This window comes from Diadema setosum, chromosome 14, assembly GCF_964275005.1.
Source record: "Diadema setosum chromosome 14, eeDiaSeto1, whole genome shotgun sequence".
NCBI lineage: Eukaryota > Metazoa > Echinodermata > Echinoidea > Diadematoida > Diadematidae > Diadema > Diadema setosum.
The window spans coordinates 36,401,558-36,427,097 of NC_092698.1; the positions used below are offsets into that span (position 1 = coordinate 36,401,558).

At 38.2% G+C, this 25,540-nt stretch overlaps 2 protein-coding genes across 3 annotated transcripts in view; one reads left to right on the forward strand and one right to left on the reverse strand.

The window, feature by feature from the left end:
• Window positions 1-10,997, reverse strand: part of LOC140238094 (poly(rC)-binding protein 3-like) — a 236,303-nt gene extending 225,306 nt beyond the window's left edge. For both annotated transcript variants that reach the window (XM_072318024.1, XM_072318022.1), the window contains exon 1: window positions 10,732-10,997. The gene's annotated coding sequence lies outside the window, so the exon portion shown is untranslated. The remainder of the gene's footprint in view (window positions 1-10,731) is intronic.
• A 4,199-nt stretch (window positions 10,998-15,196) lies between these two features.
• LOC140237947 (dTDP-4-dehydro-6-deoxy-D-allose reductase-like) overlaps window positions 15,197-25,540 on the forward strand; it is a 47,903-nt gene continuing 37,559 nt past the window's right edge. Inside the window, exon 1 of the mRNA XM_072317876.1 lies at window positions 15,197-15,312. Coding sequence (XP_072173977.1) covers window positions 15,264-15,312 — 49 coding nt within the window. The 5' untranslated portion in view covers window positions 15,197-15,263. The remainder of the gene's footprint in view (window positions 15,313-25,540) is intronic.

Here is a 25,540-nt window from a genome sequence, read left to right on the forward strand (position 1 = left end):
GTTAGTTCTCTCTGTAAGTGTGAAACTCCTCCTAGCCAGCAATCTAAGAGCAACTCTTGATCTGGTCTCTGATGTGACTGCAGACTCAAAAACTATTTGAGTCAACAGAGCGAATTCCCCCGGACATATCAAACAGCCCACTTGTCATTACCTGGTATGTAAACGTGTTAACGTTCTTCATCAATAGAGGGGGAAATTAATCATATATTTGCCTTCTTTTTAAGCAAGTGACAATTAATTCAGAGGCACTTTAAGCTTGTCATGTGCCAACCAGGGAAAACTTCAATGGTTGTTTACTACAGTACATTGCAAAGCGGGGATACAAGACACTGTCTGTCTGTCTGTCTGTCAAGTAGAATCCTGCCATGTGTGAATGAGCAGGAAAAGCGTGAATTCTTTTCTTTTTTTTTTCAATTCCACTCATTTTAACACATCACGTTCCTAATTTGCTTATTTTCTTTCCAGTTGCCTGCTCCAATTCTCTCTACACTATTGACCCTCTCTTTCGCCAATTTGTTCCTTTTTTGTGTGTCTTTCTCTCCTCTGCCCTTTTCTTTTCCTCTTTCCCTTACTCCAAATCTCTGAATTTCTGTCTTTGAAGCATGATATCAGTTAAAAACTGGGAATTCTTGAGTCTCTTTGCCACTGAGGCATTAATGCCCTTCTTGCTCTCAGCTACTCTTTCAGTATACGTGAAGTGGTGACATTTTGGAAATAGCTCCCTGTATCAATTTGTAGCAAGACGATGCTAGATTGATGCATACTGTATGTGGGATGTATGACGTTGGGGTGATACTATCTCCAAAATTCCTGTCGAAACCTGTACATTCCAACCTGTCATCCAGTGTTACCCTTGCCGTTTAGGGGATGAATTTGAAGAAAATGTGGCGATGTCTCCTTCCACATGGAGAAACCCATCTGAGCCATGAAACTCAGGCACGTTACGACAGCGTAATACTATGATCATGGTCGCCAAGGATGTCTGAAGATTTCCTGTCAATATTCATTAAAGAGTGCTTTTTCTTCTTTACTTGGAACTCAACATAGTAAATCTGTGGCGAGTCCTAGTCTGTCAAGCAGACCCAAAAATATAAATTTGCAAGATTTGCTGGGCATATCTTCCTTTTCTGAGGGCACATGTAGAATGTATGCAGGTGCGCACCCACACTGGAACTGATATTGCTATAAAAGTACATACAGTGCATTGACTGAGAGAAACTCCAGTTTTGATTTAGAAAGTTAGGGTACTGCTTTGACACAAAGTACCATTTTCTCAATTTATTACCAATGACAGCCTCAATCTATCACAAATGGTATTGCTCTCACACAAAGCTGCTCATATTCCACAGCCTAGGCTTCACTTTCCGCCAGCCTACAGCACAGGTACTGCTGTATGTACAACACACACACCACGGAATAGAATTAGCTACATAGGCTGCCCTCATAAACATTATGATACTGTATCAATTTATGAAGCGCAGACACGTAGACCTATGTAAGAATATTGTTCTGTGCTGCAAAAGCTCTTGATAAGCTAAAACAAATATAAACAGTTCAATGAAGAGATATATGCTTTACAACATGAAAGCCTGAATTTGATAATTAATGCTACAGATACTGTAGGGATTTCTTGATTTCTAATGGTAAGTTATTCAAAAGTTCAGAGTCTGAACGGGTAACTGCTTGATTTCCTGATGTTATTTTAGTTATGCATTTTGGGATATATCGAAGAAGAATATCTTTAGAACTGTGCAGGTTATCACTGTGTTTGCTATATTTTATTAGAAATATAATATATCTGTAGCATTACTACACATGAAACGGCTTGACCAATAAGCACCTTTAATACTATCAGCTGATTTCATGCTGATTTCTGAATCTAAGTCTGTTTCACAAGACTATCTGGGCACGGAGTATGAAGCATGAAGCAATGTGCATGGCTGAATGAGTAATCCAATAATATACACGCAATGTAATTAAAACTTGCGCTTACTGGGGCAATGCTATAAATGGCCAGCACCATGCATGTGCATGTCCCCCGTACATTTTTTCTTTCTTTCTTTTCTTTTTTTTTTTCTTTTTTTTTTACATGTAATGCCACATCAGAAAATAGAGAGAACATGAAAGAAAGAATTATGAGCTCTGGGAGTCTAGGTTTGCAAGTGCCGACGTTTAAATAAACACGGCAGCATTGGGCCTGGCTCCTTTTCAATTAGCGACAGTAAAGCTTCCTCAAACAAAACGGCCATTAATATTCGGAGAGATAAGCTCGCCTCAGAATTGCCGGTCTACAATGTACATCAAAATCTGTGATGATGGTTTCATCGGATTAAATTGACGGCAGGCTACACTGCGTCATGCAATGCCAAACTCTAGCTATTAGGGGTAATCCGTTAACCTGGTAATACGTGGGAGAAAGTTGGGTTGGTATGCAGTCACTCGTAAGCTCATTTTGCATAGTGAGCCCATTGTGTACAGTTTGAACCTACACAGAAAAGCATTCAGATGTAAACTTTGGAAACCACCTCTCTCCCTCAGTTTTTTTTTTTTTTTTTTCACAAATTGATATTTGTAATGGGTGATATTTCAATACTTACCACAATAAAGTCACTTTGAAACTTATCTCATTTATCTATTTACAATATTTAGCTTTTCATAATTTTATGATGCCATGATTGAGGACACAAACCTACCCAACAAAAGCAACTGTACTAAAAAAAAAAATAATAAATGATGTGAAACACAAAATTCAAACCAGCCAACATAAAATGGAGCAAAGTGATGACAAGGCCATCACATTGTACTCCTAGTACTTCTCAGGATAGTTCTTGGACATGTCTCTCAAAACCTGCAGCAGTTGCCACATTCTAGAATCAAATTGTCCTCAATCTTTTTTCTTTATCTGATTGGACAACTGGTCAAGTGCCTAATAAAGATCTAGTAGTGTTGGGATGCATGTACTATGGAGTGGGAAGGCTGGCAAAGGCTGGCTCAGATGCATTCCACAGCTTCATCACTGATCTCTGTGTAACTACGCACACAGCCGAAGGATCTCAACTGGAATTGACCGTTACCAATGAGCATACACTTTGATGCATATATTTGCTGACCGCTGCACCATCCGATGTGACTTTTGAATGTACCCTGATGGGCAGCAAATGAACGGGTCCACCCATAAATCCCCACGCTACCGGATTGAAAAGGTAAACATTCCTACTTTTTTTTCCACTTGCCCTGAGATGAATGTTGGTTTTCTTGGGCAAGTAAGATGAAAATCTTTAGTACCTTGAAATATGCAATCTGTGCAACTCCTCTTTGAGCACTGATTTAAAACCTCAGCTTGGTTCAAACAGACATAAATTATCTTGATCACTGAGAATAACTACTGTCAACAAACTATATCATACTATGTACTCACAGACAGCTGCCTTATAATGACTCCGTAGAAAATTCTTATCAATATATATCGCTGTGTAAATATGAAATCACCTCGGCATGAAACAAATGCACACAGCTCACACACTTTTGAGTGATATGCAAACATGTACTGTTTGATCACATTCATGTCTGTTGCATTACTCTTCACCTCTGACAAAAATTATCAAAGTGAAGCGAGTCCAAAATAGAAAAAAAAAAAATCATCCTTGATAATGAAATCTCTTGGAGGTAAAAGTAGAGTTTCTTTATTTCTTCTTGTGCACAATCCTTCAGTCTACTTTAAATGAAAATTATTCATTTTTAGGGGGTGTGTAATCAAATCACAACAAGGTTGTACTTTTATATCTATGATAACTTTTAGAAGTGAACGTCCTAAATCAATTTCATACAAATTCCTTCTCAAGGGAACATCTTTTCACAAATTTGGATGAAATTCATAAATAGTGAGCATTTGTGCGCCAATACAATTCTTACGTAGGGCTATGCTTTGAGTCCAGTCTTTCTTTTGTCCAGAGTAAGCAAAAAGACTGTACAGCCACATGCAAGAGTCTGTTTCAGTCTACCTGCTCAATTATTGGCCAGGAGAGAGAAAAAAAAAAAGAGAAATAGCATTCATAAGCTCTGTATAGCAACAATCCAGGGGCCCAGCAAAGAGGGTCTGCCCACAACAATTGACAAACTCTGCAGTGTAGAAGAGAAGATATTAGGGTGTCAAAAGCCACTGCCGGGGTGGCTGTGTCTGTAAAGCTGCATTGTGCTGCCGTGATTGTTGTGCACAGGGTTCTTTCTCTCCCCTTCACACAGCAGAGAAATTTGCAAGGCGCAATACTGCCAATAAAATGGCGCTGAATCCTTTTTGGTAACCATGTGCCACATACTACATGTCAAAGTAACAATAAAGCATGGACCACCAAATCCAGAGTCTGTGAAGTAAATGGTACTGTCAGTGCTTACCCCTCCCCTCCCCCTTAACCATTCCAAACTTTGGCAGAGTTGGCCAGACACAACTTTACTTCAATGGAAACATAAAAAGAAAAACTTTCCAGGTAATGAAGCCTCTGACTCGGTCCATGAAGCAGATAAATAGGGCTTTATTCCGTTGGCTGAGGGTGAGGGTGATTTCGAGACAGACACAAAACACCTAATCAGATTTCTGGTCAATGAAGTCCACTTGTCCGCAAACCGGGAGGATTTACTTCAGTTACTAGGACTTCCAGAAACGCCCTTTCTTTTTCCATGGGAGGGAGAATCAATCATGATGTTATGGATGAGCCTGTCATCTTTGTTTATGCATCACCTCAGTAAAAGCATATTTAACATGCCCACCCAAAACATACTCAGAAGATTAGAGTAGACTGTACAGTAGGAATCTTGTCCACTGGGTACATGCATGTACATTGTATGTAGGTCTTCTTTCAGCACACAAAACATTTTCTTCTACTACGGGAAGCCGCTACATGCAAAGCATGGAAATGTAATTCTGGTTGAAAGATTTATGAAATGGAAGATAGAGAGAAAAAAAAAAAAACAAGTTTCATGAAATTGAGTCATCAATGTAGACAACAAATCCCGCCATCAACCAAAATTGGCAACGAAATATCAGACAAAACTATAACCCATCACTTAACTTTTTACAACCTAAAGAGACAAAACTTAAGTTCTAAAGAATTTGGAGCTGGCATGCCAACCACTTGGAACTATGCACAAAGATCACACCAAAATTGCCTTGAGGTTAGCTCTTCTAGACCACAATTGATTCCCATTTTCCAACGCTCGACAATGTACAATGTAGGCTTGCTGAAGATGCGGGGTAGGCCTACTGGGTGGGAAAAAACTAGTTACAGCTCACAAAATTTGAATCTGGCAATCTCTTCAAGGTTTCAGACTGGGCTCACATACAGCTCGAGCCACATGACACCTTCTTTCGTCGCTGCAAAATTGAACATACTGGCAAGCCATTATTTAATTCTGGGTTCATCATCAAGACGAGCGACGACAAAAACCGATTATAGAATCGAGAGGGAGTGTAAGCAAGTTGGTCTCCATCACAGGGCAAAGGAAAGTTTCCCCGGCAATCGCAAACACAGTCACCATGCAACTCATCCCAGTAATATACACTGTATGGTTGTTACTTGAAAGGAGACTACCGGAAACAAGTAACATGTGACCACCAAGGGCTTTCCCACTCTTCTAACTGTCCTCACTTACAGACTTTGCTGCTCAGACATTCTGGAGGTGACATGCATGAAGATTTTTGTTGCTCATGATGAAACTTCAGAGCAGTTTTGACAGGATTGGAAACACAAGAGCCTACAATGTACATTGTAGGCCCCTACATCCCCATGACTACAGTAACAAGCATTTTGATTGGATGTGCCCACCACAGAATGGTCAATCTACACTGGAATACTGGAACCACAAGACCAGATACCTCGACTGATCTTTCAGTCTTCAGATGGCTCATTAAAATTTTAAATGTATTGGAATTTAGGCCAGATATCTACAGTATGACACACATACATTTGTACTTGTGTGTTAGCTCTTGAGGCTACAGAACAGATCAGAAGTTCATCATTCTGATTAATCTTCCATACTCTTTCTCTCTTTATACATCTATAGTTATTATTACATAGGTAAATACATTGTAAATGTGTTCTTCATTAATGTGAAACACACGTATTTCCTTCCTTCACCTCTTCTGCTTGAAAACCTCCCCATTTCTTCTCGAGTTGGGGAGAATTGTACTCAAAGTTAACTACTGCCTGTGTAATGTGTCACTATCAGAATGTGGAAATGTGTACTGTATGTATTTTGTAAACAGGAATACTTCAACTACCATGCATTTAATACAGAGTTCAGATCAACACAGGTGCATGTTGTAGGTCTATCTATGTTGCAAAATATCAAGTACATGATGTACCTGATATTTTGCAACATAGATACACAGGCCACATAATCTGAAAAATGGAAGATATACTAATAAAAACTGCCGATCACTACCATTCCTCCTTTCCTCCTAGAAAATAATATAGTAACAGAAGTCAATAGAGTGCTACACCAAGTGCTGTGAGGTACACTGTACACAGCGTCCTACCCTCGTATAGTTTTCACTTTTCTCTCAAAGATTTCATAATGGATAGACACCATTTTTGGTCAATTCATCTTGGGTCTTACCAACATCCAATTTACACATGTTTATACAGGAGACGAAGAAAGAGAGAGAGAGAGAAAGAGAGAGACAAATGGGGAAGGAATAATATTAATACCAAACAGTAGCACAGATATGTTGTTAGTGCAAGCTAGGCTATTGCCAAAAAATGTGAGCATTATAACAACTTTAAGATAGATACAGAGAGTAGGCTCTAAAGAGTATAGCACAAAGATTTATCATTGTGCTCACTCCTACTGTAGAAACATTGTGTTGTGCTAGCCTATAATGCAATAGTAGCTTACCAGAAAAGGAGAATATAACAATATGAAAATTGTCATTTCACTTCCACTCCAGCCAGCATCACATTACATTGGATTATTGCATCATGGTAGTTCATACAGTAACACTCACCCTTTCTTCTTTAGTTTGCACAAGTTTTCATATGTATGCGAAGTCCTATCTATAACATACATTTGTGGACAATACATTGGTTTATTGCATCATGGTAGCCAATAACATTCATCCTTTCTCCTTTAGTTTACACAAGTTTTCATATGTCAAATTTGTGGACAATACCATTGCAATTACAAGATGAACTGCCTATAGATGTGTATGAAGTAAGTCGCTATCACAGGCCAAACTAGCAAGAGATAGAAATGCTGGCATATCAATATTTTAGGAATTTCTTTTCTATTTTCAGAGCTTAGCTGCAAAAGCACAATAAATACAAAACTACCCTATCAGTAATAAATGTTTAATGAGTACTATCATTTCATATCTATGGCAATATATTGTGCACAATATAACTATCTCTCAGGTTCCAATGGGATCAGTAGTTTTATAATGTCAGCTTGCCTGCAATTCCACAGTGCCAAAATGCATGTAATGGTGCTACGAAATTTTTTTACTAGAACATCACGCTCCTGAATGTTATGGTGTCTTGTTTTATCATTCAGTCACGTTTAAACAAAAATACATACAAATTTGTAATATATCAAATTTTCTACAACTCAGCAGTTGACAAACTGGCTCAGGGCAATTAAGCAAAAGAAATGAAAAACCAGAATAGAGCACATACGGTTGTACATTTAACAGGCATGCAGAAAGGAACTTAAACCATTATACTGTGAAAGTACTAACTTTGTAGGTGAAGAAGCCTCCATAAGTACAAAGGACACGAGTTTCAAACTTGCCAGAATACAATGCAGCAACATTTCCCTTATGTAGCTCTACACACTTTAGTATTTTCCACTGGTCAAAGTACACAGAAGTCTACTTTCAAAAAACAAAGTAGCAAGAAATGTGTGAAAAAAAAAATATGTTTCTTATCTCAGCCCTTTACCTCTAGATCAATTCTCTCTTCTCTCCCTTTTTCTCCCTCATCTCTCTCTCTCTCTCTCTCTCCCCCTCTAGCTCCTCAGTTTGTTAAGTCACTGATGATATCAAACATTTCCACTAGTCCCTGGTTGATAAATTATACAAATGTAACTCCATGTGCTGTGTAATTGAGGAAAACATCAAGTTCATACCAGAATATCTCTACGCATTCTTCTCTTTGCAACCTTGAGAATCTCTATGTAATCAAGAGATACACTACCTTCACATGACTAACAAGATCCAAGACATGACATTCAAAATCCCTCCAGCCTTGGAGTCAGTCAGTTTGAGACATGCGCCAAGCTGAGCCTTTTTGACTTCGAGGTCACTTTCATTGTTTGTAGAATTCACTTCCTGTCCGCCTTTCAGCTGGGGTGCTATACACAAGAAGTTGCATGTGGATGCACAATAAAGATCTATTTATATCCTCGCACAAACTCTGTACCAGTTCATTAGTCACAAAACAGGCCTCAATATCTCACTGTACAAACCCTGTGGTGCCTAGTAACCCCCTCCCTTTTGAAATAATGAGACATCAGAAATAAATCTCAAGTTGTACTCTTCCACCCTTACAGTCTTATCACTTACACGATTTATATGGAATGGTGATGCTGAAGAAAAAAAAAAAAAAAAAAAAAAACCTGATTTACTACAATGTGTGTGCTTCCTTCAAACCCCAAGGAAGAAATGTTAACTGTGCTGTATTCTCCCTTGAAACTGCAGGTTCAAGGCCCAAGCATGTCTAGCCCTGAGTACTGTAAGAGTGTGTTTTGATCACGGTGCACAGCTGCATGGCACATATGCTGCGCCCGGGCACATGCCATATCTCATTTGTGAGTCTCCTGTATTGGACACGGGAGCTTCTATTAAAACTGGATGATATTTGGGGAGGGGAAGTTGAGGCTCTTTAGTAAGGGAAGCTTAAAATTTGGGGAAGCAAGGCAGATAATTAAGACTGCCGCACCAGTTTGTGGCACTAGATTGACCCCAAGCATGCTATGAAAGGTGAACTAGCTTTTAACCTACAGACATACTGTGAGATCCGTTCTTGTCATTTCTCAATATGGATATAAAATGGAAAATCAATGATATCAAAAGCTCAGTACATATTTTCAAATGTTTCTTTTATACAATTTGTAGTACGTACTGCATTTGCTTCCTTAAAAAAAGAAGAAAAAAGTTGTGTCATGAACACTGCTAACCAACTGCTTACTCTTGGAAAGTGTATAATGTCCCCTTCACAAAACACTTTGATACTTACAGCTGTACAAATGCAAGAGCTATATATTATACATACAATCTGTACATGTACTAACTGTACACTGAAGCTTTGAAACCCTATACAACAGGGCCCCTAGAGAATGTCATGGATCACGTACACAGGGATTTGTATGGATAGGTACCTCTGTGAATAGAAGAATGAATCATGGCAAATTCATCTTATTTTGGTTTCATTCCCTCAATGCATGGTTGCCACATTTTGAGTAACTTGGCACGAACATACACAACTGACCGTGCATTTGAGGTGATATATTTTTTTTTTTTACTTTTTCGCTTTTTTTTTCTTATTTTACAGACTTTCAGATTAAAGAAACTCTTACATGCTGTGAATCCTGGATTTGTCTTCATGTTCTTTTACAGAAGACAATACAAAAAGACCCCTACATGTAGTTGTTTTTCTTTTCTTTAGAGCCAGTAAAATCAAACATATCACTAGTCTTTTCTGCTGTAATGACTAACTTAGTATCTATACTGTACATGTACATTGTATGAAAGGCCATTTCAAAGGAGTCAAGTTGATTCTAGAATGTCAAAAATATATGATGTGCCATGATGGCTAGAATTAGCAAGTCATTATAGATCTACATGAAAAACAAAAATATGGAGGCAATCTTTCTATCCTACTAGTAATGATTCCATATGAATATGGCAATATCTTGCACACGGTACATTGAACTTTTTCAGTAAAAATCTCGTACTAAGGAGATAGAATGTAGAAGTTAATACAATAATCCTTCTACAGGTACAGGTTCTGTTGACTGTTCTAAACACCCATTACAATATTTGTACATCAATCTACACTTGTACTAATGCAACTTTTGTGTCAATTGTGCAGACTTAATAATTGAGCTTCCTCATCAACAAAAAGCCAAGTTTTTCCTTTTTCTCTTCCTTATTTTGACACTTACATGATATGTTTTGGCTCAATCATATCTATTTGACTTTTGTACTTGAAGTAGTAGGTACACAGTAATAATAGTACAAATGACTAATGTTACAATTCCACACCACACATATTGATATACTTTCAAGCTTCATAACTTATTGTCAATATGTTAATTAATTTGTATCAACACATGTCTTTGACACCTTCTGGCTACTGTTTCATTTCATGTGACCCACACAGTTCACATGCTTCTAGAATTCAGTTCAACAACAACAAAAACAATTAACCATCTTGCCTTGAAATTGAGGTCACAGACGGTAAACAACAGTCATCTGGAAGAATAAACAATGCACAACTGATTTCTGACCTCACTAGAAAGTTTCATAATCAAATGGTGATGGCACTGATTTTCATGGACGCTTCAAAAATACTGAAAATTCCAATGCAAACCGGCTGTGCGGGTTACGCTCAACGACCACAAACAGATGACATTATTAATTTATTTACAACCGCTTCGCCTAGAATGCCGACAACGTGAATGTATTAGCACTGGGTACTGACTGCTGCCATCTCATGATACAACGCAGCGTCTTCTTACCTTACTACACGCGGGGAGACAGCCGCTACGTTGTCGAGAGCGTATCCGCTGAAAACGCTGTCCTTACGGAGTAATCACCGTCAAAGAAATCGCACTGCTACATGCATGTAACGATACTTGCGCAGTGAATATTGACCCTTCGTTGTCTACATCAAACGCACTTCAAAACCAGAAAAATGTGAGATAAGAATACCTGAATATGAAGTAGAATTTCGTTCTGCCAATGATCGATTGTCACTTTCTTCGACGGATAAAGACTGGCAGGTAAGATCATACAAGGATTCTCCGATTACTCACGTGTGCGCTCCCGTCCGCATCCTGTGCATTGAGATTGTTGTATGTGCACAAGCAAAGCAAAACACCTAACGAGCTGACATTATGCTCCGTCTACACAATACAATGGGACAGAGGAACACAATTTTTATAGCGCCATCTATCGCAATAAACATTATAGTTTTGATAGCTGGAATGTCCTTTTCCTATATTATACAATATTCTCTCGCTCCGAAACATACTCGTACTCCATGGGGACCCAAAATGCGCAGTGTCAATACGAAACAAAACAATGTCATGTCGAAACAAAATGGGATCAGTATATGTGTTAAACCTAACCTAAATGGAATCTAATTAGCAAGTGGAACGTGTGTATTCAGTCACAGTAATAATGGGAGAGCAGCTTTTTTACTTGTCTTATGCAAGAGCATTGCACATAGAGTATTACTATTAGTCCTTATATTTTTGTTTGTTTGTTTGAATGTACCATATGCACTCCAAGTGACCAGCAAAACAGTAGGATCTACGTAATACACCAGAAGGTGGACTGTACTTCACAAGAAGAAGAAAAACAACAACCGTTACACACAACAGAAATATATCAAATGACATGTGAATTTGTGCTCTAGAACAGGAACAAATTAATGTCTCTTTGTAGTCGAATTCACTTTAGCTACCTTCTAGGAATAATTAAGACCATTAAAGATAATCAAATTGTTTATCTCCTTCAAATTACCCCCCCCCCCCCTCTACTGACATGACTGATAAAGCCATCTAAGGAAAAAACGTGGTCCGCTTCACTTTCAAAAATTTCACAGGCTGATCGTATTGCATTGTTATTTGGTGTATATAGGCCTAATCATACATGACTGCCGTACCCAAAATGAGTCATTTTGCAGTATATTGGCACATGAAAGAGAGAAAGAAACAGAGGAGAGTCACTATATTGCTAAGAGGTTGGTTCTTCTTCTTCTCCTTACTCTTCTACTTCTAGAATCCTGAGTAATGTTCGTTATTCCGAAGGGTCGTTATTGCAAATATGAAATAAGGTTCGTTATTCCGAAACACACAAATTCCCTATAAGTATACCTAGAGGTGCATTACTCCAAAATGAAAAAGGGTTAATTGATACGACCGTTTACAGCGTTATATTCCGAAGATGCGTTACTCCGAAAATGAAAAAAGGTTCGCTAGCTATTCCGAAGATTCGTTAATCCAAAAATGAAATAAGATTCATTGATCCGAAAATGGAGTAAGGTTCGTTATTCTCAAGGTTTGTAAAACCCCAAAATGAGATAGGGTTCGTTATTCAGAATGTTCGTTAATCCAAAATTGAAATAAAAGTCTTTTCTGACTACTTTTCCTCGAAACCGGGCGGTAGAAATTCTTTTTGAATTAATAAGAGGATTTGTAATGAGCGATTCCAATGTGTTTGGACGACAGGACCAGCCCCTTGAGGCTTAAACCCTGTCAGTCATGGCTTATCGAATGGAGGAAGTTCTGCCTTGATTTCAGCCTCTTCTACTACGCTGATTTTATAGCTCATACAGAGGATGGCGAGGGTTTGTTTCTTGAATTCTCTTTCTGGGAGTTGAATGGATTGATCTCCGGGGTTGATCGTGAGGTGAACACATTGACTGGAGGAAGCAGGAGAGCAAGTATAGGCCTATCTGCTTACTTGCTAACTGATTTTTCACAACGAAAAAAAAACAAACAAAAAAACATCCACTTGCTAGACCTGGGAGGCGTTTCCACCTCCTTGATCTTATACAACATAGACTAACTGCTAACCGATTTTTCACAACGAAGAAACACTTAACGAACTGGGAGGTATTTCCACCTCTTTGATATGACAACATAGACTGAATGAGGAGTCAGCTCAAAGAGCTTTGGGACTCCGAAGATTCTTTGATTCACCGTACGCGTACTGCTGCAGAGGAGGTCAACAGATGCAGGGCCTGTTCTCACTTCTTTCTCAAACCCATCTGAATTCGATTGCATGATTATGTCTCGCCATTGAGGGTTGCCAGTCATAAATACACTGGTCTGAAACCTGTTTGTATCATGGGGATATAAGGTGTTCATCCGAGGAGGAGTCGAGGATATTAAAGCCTTTTGAATACAAGAGAGCTTGTTACACAGGCCTATCAAAATAGTAGAGCAGGTATATAGGCCTGTAGGACTTCGGGATTTTGAGGCCTTTCTACCTATTTTCAGTAACGCAATAACTGGCTTTCCTCTATACAACTTATCTTGCCAGTAGTCGGGTATGTTATTAAGCAAATTAAACATTATATCTCTTGACCATCATTTACAATTTGTTAAGTGCCTCAGGACCAAAGTACTTAATCTGCTCATGCATGGATATAAACGAATCTTGAGTAGAACTGCTTTTTGTACTTCACGGCGTTGATATGTACATGCAGTTCAGTCAAGCTGAGATGTCTAGTATGGAAGGTCTTGAGACCCTTGATAGTATAGACAACTGCAGAGCTTTGGGAATCTTGACTATTGGGAGATGCAAGTCTGGATTTCCTTACACGTAAAAATACTCGGCTCGGGGTACCGCCAATCAGCTTCTCTTATAGATTAGCATATTCATTCAAAACAAAATTATCTCAACTTAATAATTATGACGCTAAGGGCGTTTCTTGAGGTTTGCAGTAATGTTCGTTATTCCGATCGTTATTCCAAAGATTCGTTAATCCGACAATGAGATAAGGTTCGTTATTCCGAAGATTTTTGGAGGCCATTGTCTGAAGGTTCGTTAATCCGAAACGGAATAAGATTCGTAATTCGAAGGCCTGGAAGGCATTTTTTTTTTTCATTTTCAGATTTAACGACACTTCGGAAAAAAAAAAAAACACGAACCTTATTTCATTTTTTGATTGAAAAACCTTTGGAATGACTTTATTTTCACTTACGGAATTATACCAACCTTGGGAATACCAAACCGTCAAAATAACGTCACAAAGATTCGGATTAACGAACTCGTTTTCTTTTTCGGATTAGCGAATATCTATATATCATACGTATGGGAATTTTGTGTTTTGGAATAACGAACCTTCGGATTTATGAACTTTTGGAATAACGAACCTTATTTCATTTTCGGCTTAACGAACTAACTCGGGATAACCAACACCACCCCGTTCTGATACCATGCAGCTAGAGCTCCTCTGTACAGATGCCCTCTTCAAGATGTAAAATTGGCGACTTCACCATCTATATCAAATGTCATTCAGATATAACGCATTGATGCCGTTCCGTTGTCCAAGTGAATTCCTTCCCTTGACAAGGCATTCTTAGCATGCCACACCAGTAAATTATGATCGCAATTGACATTATATCAAGATTTTAACAATAAAGTACTAACAGACTGAAAAAAGTTAAGATCTCATCATGTCTTATATGAATTTTTAATGACAACATAATTCTTGATATTTTTACACACACATACGTTTATCTATAAATGTATACTATTATATATATATATATATATATATATATATATATACATACATACATATAATTATGATATAGAAAATCAATATACATAAATGTCAGAAAATAAAAAAGACCCAAGTCCATTACAGAGAATTTTAAGAAAAAAAGTACCCAGAAGTACCCTATCCAATAACATCCTATGTTTATTCTTCAGTTATGGGAATGTCACATATAGGCCGACAAACTAAAATGTATTATTTGCATTACTTCAAAAAGGGTCTCCAAAGAAGATCTATAGCTGAAAGCCAAAATCTTGAGCCATTCACATATAATCACATAATACTGTAATTATGCTCATGTATCTTGCATTATATTTTGTGATAACGTTGATAAAAACATTGAATTCTGTATACTGTATACTGGTATTTGTCTGTTACACTGGTTCTGATTTTTAGCATTACTTTCATACGCTAGAAGGCGGATTTGGAATGAGGGCCGAGTGACAAATGAAACCCCTCCCATAGCTCCATGGTCATTAGTCTGAGGTCAGGTGGCCAAAAAACAGGCTACGCGCAAGATTTATTTTCAACAAGATAGAGGGTTTCGTTTGGGCGTAGAGTCTGCGTCTCACATGCTAAACAAACGTGTTGTATTGTACACAACGTGTACACTGCACGATCCGGTACGACGGCATACACTACCGCCGTTACTATACCTACAGCGCAGCGCTCATTTACCCGTCTTGAGGATTGCCGAGGTAAATTCTTTCGAAGGCTAGGCTCGCTCAATATTATATTCATCTCTTGCAAGTTATCATGGCGGCCTCTGGTACTGGCGAGAAACCACGAGTTCTTGTACTCGGAGGTAAGTACCGTGTGGTGGACGAAAATTTTGAGTGGTTTGGTTACAGTTAAAATTTAGCCCCGCTGGCACTGAGATTAGCAGACGCCCATCCAACCTGCTCCCCGTGTGGTAAAGGCGGTAGAACGTACGAGTCTTCGGTGATGGGTGTGAGGTGGGTGATGATGGGTGGTGTTTACAGCGAGACAACAGTACATTATAGGGGGCCTAGATCCCCAGAGCAGCTATCCTTTTCTTACACTCCTAGCCAACAGAGCACACAGAATGGGTAAATCTACTAGATTCTACGCCACGGTCAGGGCCACAGCATTTTGACCAGAGTAACAGAGAGGTGGAAGACCCCATGCTCTGATCTGATCCTGTGGCTCCAAGCCAATAGTATTAATCATCCTAGAGGCAGAGCAGAGGTCTAACGTGTTAGAAATATAAGTAGAATTTCTATATCAGAAATCGTTACCATGTCCGTGTCATCAAATAATCGTATTAAGAATTTTAAGGCACCTGATGCTTGTTAATGGTCTATTTTAACACATATATTATACCTGTGAAATTTGAAAGTTCATTGGTGCCTTCCACAAGAGAAAGAGAGAGAGAAAGAGTGAGATAGATGAGCCAGGCTGCATAGTGTCAATGACAATGTGCCTAGTACAGTATATTTATTTCTTACCTTGTATGTCTGAGAAATGAACAATAAAGTAGGGTCTACCAGTGGCAGATCCAGGGGGGAGCGCACCAGGCGCTCCCCCCCCCCCACCTTTATTTATTTATGTTTTTTAAACAAAAAGAAAAAAAATGGGGGAGGGGTGTGTGTGCCCCCTCCTTTCATTTTGTTAAGGCACCCCCTTTTTACGAAATTCCTGGATCCGTCCCTGAGAACAAACATTTTTCATAATATGTACAAGTTTACATTTCATTAGGTCTACTTCTGGCTTGTTAGTGCGTATTTTGTTTTGCTGTGGTTTACCCCCGGCCCCCACTAGATGATCGATCTAGTATGTCACTTGTGTCGTTCACTACTAGGTCTATTTATTAACTACGTATATATATATATATATATATATATATATATATATACGCTGTCTGTACACTCATGTGCCAGTAGGCCCGTAGGTTTACATTAGTGTTTTGTATGTGTCCCAGGCATTATGTGTAATGAAGTGTGTGGTATTTTATAAAACGGCTAGATATCTAGTCCCACATATGGTACCAGGTACTTTTGAAAAATATAACATGACATAAAGGAATCCTATGGTTGTACAATGTACCGGGTACAATAGACTACTGCAGGGCAGTTTCTTGATGTTTTTTGTTTTTTTTTAAACCTCAGATTAGAAGATGAGATATTTGTAAAACAAAGCACATCTATTCAGTTTTGCTCGAGTGTATGAAAGGATCCTGTTTTATGAAATTTTATCACCATCACTAAAGCTGACAGTGATCTAGACTCTGATTTTGTTGCCATCAATTATGATAGAGTGGCGTCTACATACAATTGATCTAAAACAATATTCAGAATGTATAGTGGCATGCACTGAATAACTATTGAATTACCGATAACTTTTCACAGGATCAGTGGTTGGTTTGCCCATTTGAGTATAATACCTACACTTGTATTTAAACAAGAATTTTATCTAAAGAAAATTTATCAAATAACTGTTCAGTAAAGAATAGGACAATTGACTCTCCTCCTTTTGAACCATAAAAATTCAAAATCATAACAGAGTCAGCTATCCAGAGGTGCTACATGAGCCTCACATTAGACATTAGACCATAATGACTGCTGGACACCTGATATGATAAAAGTTTGCTGCTGTGTGACCATACATTAATACCGGTAATTAAGTGGAAGGGTTTCATTGCAAACGCATACATGTTGTAGTTCCTCACAGCTGTAGGACTTAATGGTCAACTGCGGGTAATAAAGTTATAACAACACCAGTGGTATAAAGTAGGGCCTACTTCCAAGAAGAATTCTCACATAGACCTAGTCTTTAATCCAGCTTTTCATATCATGTAGCTCATACTGTGCAGGATCAATTTAAAGGGACTGTACAGTACTGGTTCAGGTGGGGATTCATGTTTTGAACATTCCTAAGATATGAGAAACCTCTTTTGATATATGAAAGAGCATGTAATTTTAAGAAGGATTCAACATTCATTTGATGAAAATTCGTTTTCAAATGGCTGAGATATCCAAAAAAGTGATAATAATAAAAGGCGACAGGCCACGCCTTTTATTAGGGTCTCTTTGTTTCACCTTGTTTTTGGATATCTCAGCCATTTCAAAACCAGTTTTCATTAAATAAACTTTTGATACCCCTTTGAATTGCATGCTCTTTGACATCTCATAGAGTGTTTTTTCTGAATATCTCGCAAAACATTAAAAGCTAAATCCTCACCTCAACCAGAACTGTACACACCCTTTAAACTCTATACAATGTATGAGAGTCAGCTACTGCATCAATTATCACAGATGACCATCACACAATGTAATCATGAAATCGCTCTGACTTCAATTGAAATATCTTTCTTTCTTTTTTTTTTTTATTGTGAGACGAGTCATACGTAATAATTCGATTCAGTTCACCTATCGTTTGCAGACACATTCACCTAATAAGCTTTTCTACAAGTACAGTACCTCGACGGAAGAATTTTCATGAATTTGAATAACAAAAGCAGTACCCGCTGCATGCTATAAGGATTAGAACCAACACTTGCTGTCGGGCGAAAGCTCGGTGGTCTAGTGGAGATGACGCCTGTCCGGTGATCAGGAGGTCGTAGGTTCGAATCCTGCTCGAGTATGTACGCCCATGATTTTTATTCCTCCGCCACGAAGTGGTGCCGGAGGCATTATGTTTTCGGGTTGTCCGTCCGTCCGTACGTACGTCCGTACGTCTGTACGTCCGTACGTCCGTACGTCCGTCCGCTTTCGTTTACGCGATAACTTGAGTAATATTTACTGGAATTTTACCAAACTTGGTCCAAGTATGAAGTATGATGGGGCAACGATTTGATAAGATTTTGGGTGAAATCGACTAAAGGTCAAAGGTCAAAGGTCAAGGTCAAATCATGAAATTGTATCCGTTTACGCGATAACTCAAGACTGTATGGAGCAAATTTCACCAAATTTTTTTGGAGGATGATGTATGATGGGACAATTACTTGATAAGTTTTTCAGTGAAATCTGACAGAGGTCAAAGGTCAAAGATCAAGGTCAAATCCTAAAATTTATCTGTTTATGTGATAACTCAAAACTGGATGAAGCAGCTTTCACCAAACTTGGTCCAAGGTTGATGTATGATGGGACAATTAGTTGAGTAGATTCTAGTGACATTGACAAGAGGTCAAAGGTCAAAAGGTCAAGGTCAAATGCTAAAAATGTTGCTATTTCCCCCATATCTATGCAATGCCCGCAGTTATTTTCTTGAAACTTAGTGTAGACATGTACTACTGCGTAAGGATTCTCCAGAGAGAGTTTCATGTCATAAGGTCAAAGGTCAAAAGGTCAAAGGTTAGGTGAAAATGTTGCAATATCACTTTTCTCGCAAATGGTTCAATGTATCTTCATGGAACATGGTACATATGCATGTACTGACTGGCAGGGATTATCTAGGGAATTTAGGGGTCATGGGTCAATAGTCAGGGGTTCAAAGGTCAAGGTCAACTCCTCAAAATGTTACTACTGTATTTCCCTCATACTAGTATATGCAATGATTGCATTATTAGTTTTAAAAGTGTTTTCACTTGATGGAGATTCTCTTGGAAATTTCCAGCCAGAAGGTCAAAGGTCGAAGGTTAAGGGTCAAAGGTCAGGTTTAAATGAAAAAAAAATATTTTGTACTGTAATTACACTCTTTCTTCATACCTTGAAAATTATACTCAATGCATAAATTTATAATAAGGTCGGTCAGAAGTCAAGTAAAAATTTTCAATTCCCCAAATATGTGTACCTGCACTCTTTAATAGACAATTATAGCAAACCCAGTTCGTGGAAAGTGAACATTCAAGATATTTCTGACAAACCTGTTATTTCGATATTTTGCCAGTTATGTGAAACTGTCATCACACATTGTCAAGACATTGTACTATACACCTATTGGGAGAATCATGCATTATGGCGGAGGCATCAGTCGCCGTAGCGACATTTCTAGTTTATCATGGCTACTACTAAAACACTGATCAATTCAGTGCTTATTTACGTCGATGTAGGGCAATTTGTCAATCAGTTGCAATGAAAACACCTCGACGGAAGAATTTTCATGAATTTGAAAAAGTACAGTATTTGTTGTACATCCAGAGTGTTTTCTTTGGTGGCATACACTATCACAAATGTATAATAAGAAATTAAACACTGAATTCTAGAATTTAATGAAATTCTGTGGACTTAAAAAACTCTTCTGAAAATTGGATCAATTCAATATGTCCGTCTTTTAATGTGCTGATATTATCATGTTGCCAATTTTAGTCTTTCAAAATTGCATTGTGTTTCTAAAGACATGGCTATTTGCCTTGTTTAACTGCAATATCATCTTGAACAAAGACATAACCAGAAGAGAGAGCTCTCATTGCTCCAAGAGCATTTCTCGCTAATAGTTTTTATGGAAGAAAACTGAGTTTAATTGATACATGTATAGAACAAGGTGACTTACATCGGACATTTTAAAAACAGATAAGTGATGGAAATTCCTGCACTTCAATCATGCATACAGTGTAGAGACCTCTCTGTAGAATAAATTGGGAATTTGCCAACGTGTAATTGTTGGATGATGGCGTATATTTGCACTCTTGTACACTATACCCTTTTGTGCACATCATGGCATAATATGCGTTACTCAGTCTGCTAGGCAGTTTAGTAAAAAGTTATTAACTCTGCATCTGTTTTATAATTTGTTGGAGTAAGATTTCAAGCAAAAGATTTCTGATTAGACAGCTTTTTGTAATCTGATGATTTGTCTGGCTTTATTTTCAAACTGTTGTTTGCAGTGCGCACGATGCCTTGGGCCACTTCGTTATAACTTTTCTTCCTCAAGTCTCCTGATTTTGCTTCTTGTACATACTGTAGATCTTATGACCATCATTTCAAAGTACGTTTGATTCCATTTTCCTTGAATCTCTCATTATCAAAATCAGAATGCCATTGAATGCCACGGTCGGTGTTTATAATGCCAGGCGACAGCTGATAATATGTGAACATGAAAGTCTAGTCATTCGTGAAAGAATTTACATGTATGCTCCAACAGAATGTACATTGTATAAATCAAGTGTCTGGAGTTTCCTTATTACATGCTCACAAATTTCATGATTGATGAAAAGTTTCACTACATTATGAGTTTATTGAGTGATTGCAGTCCATGTGCAACTGGACAGGACATGCTGTTTGATTATTTCTGCATTCATCAGTTTTTATTTTGTTTTTCGTAACAAAATCCAGTTTTCCTCAAGAATTATCATTGTTGATAATCTTTGTGACAATGCTAATTCTAGCTCACCTGAAATCGTCATGTAATTCAAAGCTGCATGTCCCTTTAAGACAATTACATCAGTAAGTACTTTCCTTTGAAGACCAACGTTTCAGATGAAGTGTTGAATGTGAATGGCATTTGTCCAGGGTAATCTAATATTCTAAGATCAAGTGTCTCAGAAGTGCAGTTTCATTGGTACTTTTTTTTTATTAAAAAAAAAAAAATGGCACTTCCAGAACAGAAACTAGATAAGTATTCTGTGTCAGATATGAGTGCGCTTTTAAGTCTTTGTGATACATACGTTGTAGGAAAGAAATGTGAGATAATCTACTTGCAGGAATATGTGTGAGGAATCCTGCTGTATAGTTAATACATAAATAATAGTCGGTGTAGAATGAATGATTATTTGAACCACAGGTTGGAATGACAGAGGTCATGTGTGTACAGAGAATGCCAGGTTGAGGAAGGAGAAAAAGAGATATCATAAGAAGACGGTTGATGGGAAAATAGGAGACTATGATACCACCTGTTGCTGCTCTATTTCGAAGGGATAGTTTCCCCTTTTATGATCGCTGCACTACTAAAAGTGTGATGTTTCTGAAATAGTCACAATTATCTGTGGTGTGAAGTGTGTATGAACGGTGTGTGAAATGGGACAAGTTTTTATTTTATATCCAATAATCAAAGTGAATGTTGGGCGCTTCGGGACAGTCTGGTCAAAGTCAGGTCAAAATCTTACACTCGTGCATGTGCAGTTTGGTCTTGCTGGAACTGGTATGATTTGGGTCGTGATTCTTCTCTGAAAGGCTGTATCGGTAAATTGGATCATGATTTTTGCTTTCCCTGTCTAGGTGTGAACAAGAGCACAAAAATTGCATTTTGAATCATGCTTTTTCAGCGAATGTGAATGGGCCTAGACTTGACCCGCTGACTCTGAGAGATGGTAATTTTTCCCACAACAGATTTTATTCTTGGCATTCCATGTTCCTTTTGTGGCAGTGGGGTACTACTATCTGGTTATACCCCCGCCAAACGAAGTTTGAAGGGGGTATATAGGAATCAGCGGACGGTCGGGCGGTCGGTCGGGCGGTCGGTCGGGCGGTCGGTCCGTTGCAAATCTTGCGTCGCGAACTACTTCCTCAGTTTTCAACCGATTCCCATAAAACTTGGCACAGATGTGTGCCTTGGGTTGTAGATGTGCAAGACGTATTTTTTGACAGTACCCAAAAGTACGTTGCCATGGTAACGGCATATTATGGGCAAAAATGGGTACAAATCTTGCGTCGCGAACTCCTCCCACAGTTTTTGATCAATTTTTATGAAATTAGGTACAGATGTTCATCTGAATATGTTAATGTGCAAGACACATATTTCTGCAGTGGCAAAAAGTGCGTTGCCATGGTAACGGCATGTTATTGGTAAAATATAGGGCAAAATGCTTCATGGCAAAACTGCTTCATCAGTGTTCTTCCAATTCTCATGGAATTCATATTGAATGTTTGTCTTAGGATATAGGTCAGCATGACACATTTCTTGACAGTGACAAAAAGTATGTTGCCATGGTAACAGCTCACATATTATGAGCCAAAATGATGGAAAATTTTGTGTTGCAAACTACTTCCTCAGTTTTTGCCCAATTTCCATGAAACTTGATACAGATGTGTGCCTTTGGTTGTAGATGTGCAAGACGCATTTTTCGACAGTACCCGAAAGTACGTTGCCATGGTAACGGCATATTAATGGCAGAAGATCAAGGAAAGATCTTGCGGATTTAACTACTTCCTCAGTTTTTTGACCAAAGCTTATGAAATGTTGTTTTGACCAAAGCTTATGAAATGTTGTTTTGACCAAAGCTTATGAAATGTTGTTTGGCGGGGGTATAACCAGTCGCTGTAGCGACATTTCTAGTTTAGACACTAACGAGGAAGCAGCAGCTAGGGGTAGACATCAATTAGAGCTGAGGAATGCTGCTTCAGCAAAGATAATCATGTACAGTCCTCAAGATGATAATTAGAAGACATCTGTTTGTCGTTTGAATTGGCTCCATCTTTCAAATGTGAGTCTTTAACCATTTTCACATGAGCGGAGAATGCGTCATGTGAATGATGATTGTCGTGATGCATCACTAGAATCATCAAGCTTATGATGCATTTTGGCTGTGTGTACCATTGATTTTTGGTATCATCAGATTGTAATGTTAAATTTGTGCATGGATGCCCCCCTTTCCATCTCTTTACAAAAGAAATGATTAAGAAAAGAAAAACAACACCTTCAGCACGGTTAGATTGTACTCTTATCTAGATGTACTGCTGCTACTACTACTGTACTAGTTAGTGAGTCCACCTGAACAGCAAAGATAGAAAGTCAAATTTACCGCTCATATGGTTTCGAGAGCTTCACTCAAGAGTGATTAATGGCTACCTGAAAAGAAGCCACACCTTCTCTTCTTGCTCTGAACTTACTGTGGTATTCAAAACCACAGAATCCGTGAAGCCTTCTTCAGCTGTGTGTACAGACGTTTATTGTAATAATGTTAGCGTAATTCAGCATTGCAATTAGTTTCTCTGCTCTTGTGAAAGTGGTCTTAAGAAAATGGTCTTAGTCTGTGATGCACTCCTTGCTGAAACGCTGATGGAACGTTGTTCAAAAACATGGCAAAGTTACCTTTCTCACCAGCTGCGTTTTTATTGGAAATTCTCCAGCAGTTAGCAACATGGTTCATTATGAGACTCGGGGTCTGAAATTCTTCAGGACCATTTAACCACCAATTAGTTTTTTGTTTTGTTTTGTTTTGTTTTTTAGATACTTGGGCATAAATTGATATAAGGCAAGCTGGAATCACTGTTTCACTGTTAGGGCTCCTATGATTTTGATCACATTCTGTTGCATCATGGCCTGCAAATGAAATTAGATTTTTTTTTCTTTTTTCATTGATGTTAATCATTCATAATGTGGAAAAATCTCTTGGTGGATCTTAGCAAGGTCAGTTGGCCACCAGTGCGTATACATGGAAGTGATTAAACCATAATGTAAACAGACCAGCAGAGTTTAATACACCTTCCATTTGTAGGCATATCTTTGCTACGTATTAAAAGAAGATCTAGCAAAGATCCAGCAAAGTCATATAAATTCTCAAGAAATTCAAAGGATGTTGCAGTGCATATTTTTTTTTGACAGTTACATGTATCTTGTGGATCATTTGTGGAGGTTAACAAGAATACAAGCACTGTGAATGTGAATCTGCTCCACTTGGTCTTGACCGGTATGCAGTGGAAGTCGCATTGCGTATTATAATGTCGACGGTAGCTGCGTGAACACTCCTAAAGTAATACTCAGCTACTGTCCGCCAGTATGGAAACCAAGTACCACCAAGTGAAATGCTAATGGTAGTATGTTATTAGTTTTGGCTGCTTATTCACTGGCTTTCAGCATTTTCATGGATGCTTGATGTGAAGCAATGTGTAATCCTGTAATGTACATGTATATGAGTTTTCTGTTAGAGTCACTTGACACATAGAGGAAGATTTCTCCCTTGATGTAGGTCTCTATTCCTTGATAACTCTCATATCTCTGACACCTCTAGCATTGTATTCAAAACTCTAGGCACACTAGTTCTAAATGTTCTATCTTACCAGCACATAAGCAATGGCGAAAAAAAAAAAGAGTGAAGTGGCCAGTAAAGGCTAGGACATGCTGCCATCACCATTCTAGGAGTACCAGGCACCATGAGAGTCCGGTCTACCAGTATCATATCCATAACACCCTTTCCTTGTTTGTGTGAGTATCGGGTGTTGGGAAAGTTAGGTGGGGGGGGGGGGGGGGGTGTTATCAGAACCCCAAAGGTGCTATGATCTTATTGCTTCTAGAATCAACTGATCTTGTATCAACCCATCTACAAGTGTAGTCCCAGAACCCACATTTCTGTGGTTTGGTTCTGTATTTTTTATTTTATATGAATATAACGTTTTGCTATTTATCATTAATGCTTCATACTTAGAATTTGAAAAAAAAAAGAAGATATATGGATATTTCTTTCATGCCTTATATTTTTCATACACTTGTTTGTTTGTTTGTTTTTTTAATTGAAAAATTTTCCAAAGCCTCTTAATTACTCATTTTTGTTACAGAGTCTTCAATTTGCAACACAGCATAGAAGCGTAATGTTCCTGTTTCTCTCTCACATTGGCACTTTAATCTTTCTCTAAACTTACTGTAGATACCAGTATGCAGTGAAATTCAGAGATGGCAATTTAATGATTCTTTAAAAGATTATTTCATGCAGATGGATTAGCTACAGTTATACTGAAACAATTGCACAGAATATGAAAATAAGATGTGCGAAATCAACACAGAACTTGAAAAACAGCAAGGGATCCTTTAACGGATCTTGGAACCTTGAAATATGAATCCTCGTAAATCTAGAACAAATTTCCAGTGCATAGAGGAAAGCGGATGTGTTGCTTTCAATTTCTCTTGCAGTATATTCAGTATAAAATTTCAAAGTACAAACAATTTTGTGATAGAGATGTGATAAGGATGACAGAGCTGATGCTTCAGACTCTGTGAATAGATAGTTGTACAGTGTTTTCTCTGCAAAACCAAGTTTCCTTTCATGGTAGGCGTCATCGATAAGCATAGCTGTGGCTGTGTGTAGTATGTGTAAGCTTGCGTGTGCATGTGTAAGTGTGTCTGTGTGTGTGTAACTGATCTGTTATTTTGTACGTTGGTATCAGCTTATAAATATTATATTTGTGTTGTTTGAATGTTAA